Source organism: Mustela nivalis (genome assembly GCF_964662115.1).
Source record: "Mustela nivalis genome assembly, chromosome: 13".
Taxonomy (NCBI): domain Eukaryota; kingdom Metazoa; phylum Chordata; class Mammalia; order Carnivora; family Mustelidae; genus Mustela; species Mustela nivalis.
In genome coordinates, this window is record NC_139032.1 from 10,025,190 (window position 1) to 10,032,077 (window position 6,888).

The 6,888-nt window shown below is 48.7% G+C and overlaps 1 protein-coding gene across 1 annotated transcript in view; it reads left to right on the plus strand.

The window, feature by feature from the left end:
- LOC309847256 (phosphoglucomutase-like protein 5) overlaps nucleotides 1-6,654 on the plus strand; it is a gene marked incomplete at its 3' end in the record, with an annotated part of 44,115 nt that extends 37,461 nt beyond the window's left edge. Inside the window, exon 5 of the mRNA XM_082697198.1 lies at nucleotides 6,218-6,654. Coding sequence (XP_082553324.1) covers nucleotides 6,218-6,654 — 437 coding nt within the window. The remainder of the gene's footprint in view (nucleotides 1-6,217) is intronic.
- Between the last annotated feature and the right edge of the window lie 234 nt (nucleotides 6,655-6,888).

Sequence of the window (6,888 nt, forward strand, 5' to 3'; positions counted from 1 at the left end):
AGTTGGCCCAAATGAGGGTCAATGAAAAGACCTCCAGTTGGCTATTTTCTCCTCTCTCTCGCCTGCTTTCTACCTAGTGACCCGAATGTGTGTGTATTCCAGATGTTGGCCCCATCCCACGTGGACAAAGTTGTTTCCTTTCTCTTTCCAACATCTTCTTGCATGGGTAGGCTGGTGTCTGCCCTGCTCTGTGCCAGGTGCTGTGTGCAACGGGAGGGGAGGTCCACAAGGAAATGATAAGACACATTCTCTGCCTTAAAGAATCTCAAAGCCTGAGAGGAGGTAATAATTACAGACAGTAAGCTAATAATTACGGAGATAATAGGTACAAGGCACATTGATGAGGAGAGAGGAATCAACTTGGCTTGAGATCGGAGGCTGCTAGGGGGAGGGGAGACTTCAGAGAGGAGATCGTGTTTGGAGAGTGTTTTAAAGGTTGAAGAAAAGGTTTGGAGAACAGGAATTTGTCTGGTGGACAGGAAGGAGAATTGGAAGGACATGCCAGGCAGTGGACAGCAATCAGTAAAATGGTGTGAGGCATAAATTATCATGACACATGAGGAGACTGATAAGCGTGATGTTCCTGGAACATTTGTTGTGGGGCTCAGGGAGGCATCCAGAAATAAACCAGTGGTAAGAAATGATGCTGGAAATGTAGCCAAAGGCCTGGAGAGGGAAAGACCACCATCTTATGGGCCAGGACCTCATCCTGTAATGCAGAGATAGTTCTCTGCACCTTACGTTTCCTGTGGAGTCTGTCTGGCTTCCGGTCCGCATATTTGCTTTTATTTGCTGGTCATTCAAGACCCAGTAGCCGGTTACTCCTCACATCACTCCTCACTGTTAGGCAAAACCTGGGCCATGGATGGAAAACGTGGGCCAAATCAAAGCCTGAGGACCTAGGAATGCGAGCGAGCTCTGGGAAGTGTGGGATGTGCTGACAGCCCTCAGGGAGAGGAACAGCTTGCCTATTCCAAGAGGTAGTGTTAAGTGGGATCCTGAATCCGAAGGCTGGCAGGTGGGTATCCAACTGGATGAAGGCCTTTAAGGGAATTCAGGTAAGAGCTTTAGAATTGGAACAGGGCTCACTTGACCACTGTTGGGGGCATTCAGAGCATGGTCTACTGCCGGGAGGAATCCTCTGGGCCATAGGGATGTGGGCAGCTGCAGCCATGGCCTTGACCCCAGGCAGAGAGGTCACTGTTAGGCTCAGGAACTGACTTGGCTTACACACAACTCACATTCATTTTTCCAGAAAATTTTCTTCATCTCCACCCAGTTGGAATTTATCGCTCCCTCCTTGGTGGTGTAGAACATTCTATTTATGCTTTTAAGTAATTTTAGCCTGTCTTGTTTCATAGTATTTCTATACATTTCTGTCTCAACTCTTGATTATAAATTTGTTAAGGCAGGGAATATGCTTTTTTCAACTTTTTCTTTATTGTGCTTTAAATATTATTTTAGGCAGAGAATACATAAATATGTAGATACATTTTTGTTGGATTAAACTTAATTGAACTAATCCCATTCTCTTTCAGAATAGGAATTGTGTTTTCTGGGCTCTAGAAACTATTGCAGAAGAAGTCAGTATTGTTGCTAAGATTTTATTTTTAAATATTTTATTTACTTATTTGATATATAGAGAGAGAGCTTAAGTAGGCAGAGTGGCAGGCAGAGGAAGAGGAGAAGTAGACTCTCCACTGAGCAGAGAGCCCAATGTTTGTCTCCATCCCAGGACCCTTGGATCATGTCCTGAGCCAAAGGCAGGCTCTTAACTGACAGAGCCACCCAGGCACCCCAGCTGCTAAGGTTTTAAATAACTGGCTGCCTTAGTCCATTCAGGCTGCTATAACAAAATACCACACACTGGGTGGCTTATGAATAAAAGAATTTTTTTTTTTTTAACGGTTCTGGAGGCTTGGAAGTCCCAGATCAGGGTGCTGGCATGGTCAGAAGAGGGCCCTTTTCCAGGGCCCTTACTGTGTCCTTGCCTTGTGAAAGGGGCTAAGATGCTCGCTGGGCTCTCTGGTGTGAGAGCAGTGATTCCATTCATGAAGGTGCCCCTCATGACGGATGCATCTCCCAAAGGCCCCTCCTTCCTAATATCATCACTTTGGGCATTGAGATTTCAATATATGAATTTGGAGTCGACACAAACATTCAGGTCATAGTATTGGCCAATACACACGTGGGCTGGTGTGCACTAAAGGTCGTCTACCTCCAAAGTGATTGGAACTGCTATCAGATCTGAAATAAATTGTCCCCATTTATGGGGAGACGCAGGATCTGAGGATTTCCTTCCACAGATGCTCTGCCTATCTGACTACTTGTTAGCCAGAGATGCCCTGCCCTCACATGTGCAAAAAAACTGAAAGAAGTAGAGAAAATTAAATATGAGGTGAAAGGTTTTGAGTCCCAAGGGTTAAGGGATGATTCTCTTGGGGCTCCTACATGAAAGCCTCATGAGAAATGGCGCGTAAATACCCCAGCTCCCTTGCCCCTCCATAGGATCCTGAGGCATGTGTTTTCTCAGGCTCCCAGGGTCTTTTAAAAATTTTATTTAATTTTATTTTTCCAGTATTTATGCACTACACCCAGGGCTCCATGCAATCCGTGTCCTCCTTAATACCCATCACCAGACACACCCATCTCCCCAGCCCCTTCCCCTCCGAAACCCTCAGTGTCTATGCAGGATTAAGTTTCAGTCACCTGTGGTGGTAACTGGTTTGAGAACCCGGCCTCTAGTGGCTCTCTCCCCTTCCTTGTCTTACTTCCCTTCTCCTCTACCTGGGATCTTTCCTGTCCCCGCAGACCCAACTACGTGCACTTGACTTCTTATTTCAGGATTCAAGTCTCCTTCTGGGGAGCCCAAACCGGGTACCTTTATTCTCTTTCTTCTCATTTGGTGCAGATACATTTTAAGGCCCCAACAATTTCCCCTTAACATGCAGATCCAATTACTTGTGCTTGGCATATGAAAAGTAGGTAATTAGAAAATGCAGGCATACAGAGAAACTTTACATGAGTGTCCAAAAATGTGTCCAGCGTTAGGGCGTTATCTTGGGGCCCTGTAAGCAGGAAATCTGAAAGGAGGTGCTTCTAGCTTTCATGATTATGTGTGATTTTGTTATTTTATGAAATCTGCCTTGCGAACCCTGTTGGGGCAAGACGCTTGATAAGGCTAAGTAAACACCTGCCACGAAGAGAATTTTATCTAAAAAATGCCGTTTCCTCCTCAGCTCTGAATGTTGACAGATTCTTTCTGTCCTCATGGGGTTTAGCCAGTTGGCTGGAAAGCCAGGATCAAATACCAGTGCGAGGTGTGAAGACCAGGCAAGCTCAGATCCAGCGAAGACACCATTCTTCTGCTAAGTTCTTCATCCCGATAAGACAATCACCCCCTTGATGGATTCGGGTCTGCTGGCTGTCCTTACACTGTCTGCCACAAAGCCGGGTAAAGGAGGTACAGCTTGATTAAGTCAGGGTTAGCAGAAGATCCCTTGCAAGATGCTTTTCTTGGCCAAAACAGGGTGAGAAATAGTGACAAAGATCTCTTTGGAGGTCCCTTGATTGAAAATGGGTAGAGCTTTTAGCTTTCAGATGAATGGTGCTTGAGAAGTACAAGTGTAAGACCCCAGGAAACTCTTCTCTGCCCCCCAGAGCCCTGCCAAACCCAAGGGACCTTAGGAAAGCAGTGATGAGAGTCAGAGAACACGGGAGCCCTGGGGGTAGGGGAGGGGAATGCTCGTGCTGTGTCTCCACGTGTGAAAAATGTTGGACCGAGTACCCTGGGTGACCCCTGCCGTGGGACACTGAGAAGCTCATCCTCTCCTTTCCATCACTGTTGACAATATCCAAACTAGATGAATAATATCTTTGACCATTTGACCGCAGAGTTGTATGAGGGAGAAAAATTCATGCTGCAAAAGAGTACACGTTATACCTAACCAGGCAGGAAGAGGCCAGAAAGCCTATGAGCAGCCAGAAAGCTGCTCAATTCTGGGTCAGCACCTGCCTTCAAAACCTGCTTACCTCACCACCTTACTTACTCCTTTTCCTGGCTGTCAGGAAAGACTTTTCTCCCGGGTGGCTGCCCGTATTTTCCTTGACTTGGTGGCATGCCCTAGACCTTGGAGGAAGCCAAGAAAAGCCTCCTAGCGCTGCCTCAGTTGGACCATGTCTCTTCCCTGTCACTGGCTTCTTGGATCACTTTAGTTTCATGTCTGTGTCATGGAAGCATCTGGCAAGAACTCTTCCCTGCCTGGCTCACACGTCCCTTGAGACACATGGTTGCCACAGCCCCGTCTGCTATGACCAGGGAGCAGGCAACTTAATTCTCCTGCATTGGGTCTCCTTTTCGCTCCGTTTCTGTCCTGATGAGGGCCAGATCTCTTCTTGGGGTCCCTGAGGGTCTGTCTGTCTGCCTGGCCCTTCTTTCCCTCACATCCCTCTCTTCGAGTTTTCTGACATGCACCTGCTTGCAGGATCCTATGCTTTGTCCCCTGGGTTTGAACAAAGACACCTCAAGCTAGTTTGAACGACAGAGGTTGGACCTGCCTGCCCAGCCCAAGTGCCCCATTTTGCTGGGCAACAGAACTAGAATTTTTTTTTTTTTTTTAAATCTCTGTGAACCAAGAGGAAGGAGTCCCTTGAGAGTTTGCCTGGTGGGGGCGGTGCGGGGCGGGGGTCTGTGACCTCCCATTCTGCTTGGGCTCAGCCAGAGCTATCCTGTGCTCTGCACCGGACTCTGTCCCTGGGCTCAGCTTCACCGACAAGTGCTGGTATTTTTAGTTTGCAGACCTTTTAGCTCACATCCTGCAGCACTGAGGGTGTGAGAGAGGAGCTCTTTGGAAATCAGAAGTTGTCACTGATAGCTTGTCCTAGACCGAAAGGACGGCTGGAGAAAGGATGCTTTGTAGTCAGGAGCGAAGGAAAGTCTGGCCCCTGGGGCACGAGGCACGGGGCAGGGCTGCAAGCTTCTGTGTTCTCACCTTGCCTCCAGATGACTCACTATTCTTAAGTCACCTGCTCTGTGAGGGGTGGCACCTTCCACCTTCCCTGGACCCTCACTCATCCTGGCTGAGCCCCGGGAGTAGGTTTGAGCCTGGGATTGTGGTGGGAGGGGCAGGTCCTCCCCTGCTCCCCCAGTACTTCCCACTTGCGTTCCCCCCCCAAACCCTCCTGCGGCCCCAGAGCCTCTGTGCTGGGGTGTCAGCGTAGAAGGGAGGAGGGAGGTATTGGGGGATGAAGTTCAGAGGGGAGACCAGTCCTGTGTGAGGAAACAGGTTTCCAGGAACTTTTGGGTTGACGGAAAAAAGAGAAAGCAGTTTGGGTCACGTGGCCTGTTTCACGGTGGTTGTAACCTCTGCTTTTAATCCTTTACCAGGGGCCTCCATGCCGATGCATGTGTAGAAATAAACCTGTGCTTTGGGATTTTGACAGAAAAGTTAGGTTAAAAAAGTCTTATGAAATCAATTTGATTTAATATAACATAATCGATCTCAATTCCATAGCTTATTATTTTTGGATTAAGAGGGAGACACAGATACTGTGGTGTATGCATTCAGTTGTCTGAGACAGAACAAGATGAACTGAAGGTAATGTGTTTTGAGTTTCGTTTTGTGCTTTGTGGGTTTTTTTTTTTTTTTTAAGTTTTAAAGCTCTGTGGCTGCTGGTAATTTTCAGTAAAAATATGGAGTACCCATCGCTGGACATTTTGTAGGCAAAACGGCTGACGACAGATAGGCTTAATGATTAGCTCCAGGAGCTGGTTTTGCTGCTTTTTCTCGCTTTCCACCACCGGCCACGTGTCTAGAAGGAGAAGGGGGTCCGGGTCCGGAACAGCGGGTAGTCCTGGGTCCAGATGCTCCTGGGGAGACCTGGGCAGTTTGAAGCTGAGGCGGAAAGGCTGCCCTTGAGGGGGAGAGGCTGGGACCGGGGAGCAATCCCTCTTACTCTCGTGCACAGCATTTCATGGGAACTAGTCTCTGTGGCTGCTCTAAATTACCATTTAAATGTTCCCAGGCCAGAGAGGTCATCACCCTTATGCATACTCTCAGAGCCAAGACAACATTTCCATGGTAGAAAGCAGAGAATTTTCAGTGTCACTTCTAGGGCCGGCTTTATGTCTCTTTGGAGATGGCCCTTTGCCCTCGTGCGAGGATTCAGGGCGTGCCTGCCATCTTTGGGAAGTCCTGTTCATGCCTCTGAGCACTAGCTCTGCTGGAATACGGTGGCAGTCAGATTCCAGTGAGGCCACGACGCCCCATCCTGGATGGCCTGGCTGCCTTTGATCTGCAGTTCCACTCAGAGACCATTGCCACATGGGTGGCAAGTGCCTTGACCGCAGAGTTTGGAGCTGTCCCCGCTAGCAGGCCATGTCCCGTTACCATCAGGCTCTTGATGCACCCCGAGCGGAATCCCAGCTATTTAACAGGAATTGGCTGTCCCCATGGGGCTGGGGACAGGCGCAGCCTGGCCCTGATGCAGGGACCACAGGCACGTGAAGCAGTCGGGGGCTGTGTGACTCTCAGCGGCACATCCCTGAAGCGTGTGTTGTTCCAAACGCAGAGCCTGAGCTACTTCGTCATCTGGGACTTTGTGGTCGGGCAAAGAGAAATGGGTCACCTCGGAAGAAGAGTCTTCTGCTGGTGATCTTGGGCACAAAGGAGAGGAACGGACTCCTTTGAGCAGCAGGCCACGAGTTTCCTATTATCTTTGAGGAATAAAAGAGGGGCCCCACGGACCTTGAGCTTGGTCACTCCCAATGTGGGCAGGTCGGATACATGGTAGTTATTATGACATATCTCAGGAATATTCTTAGATCAAATGGGGGGAAAGGGAGGCACTTTGTAAGCTGTCATGCACTTGCACATTATTGCTGGGAAG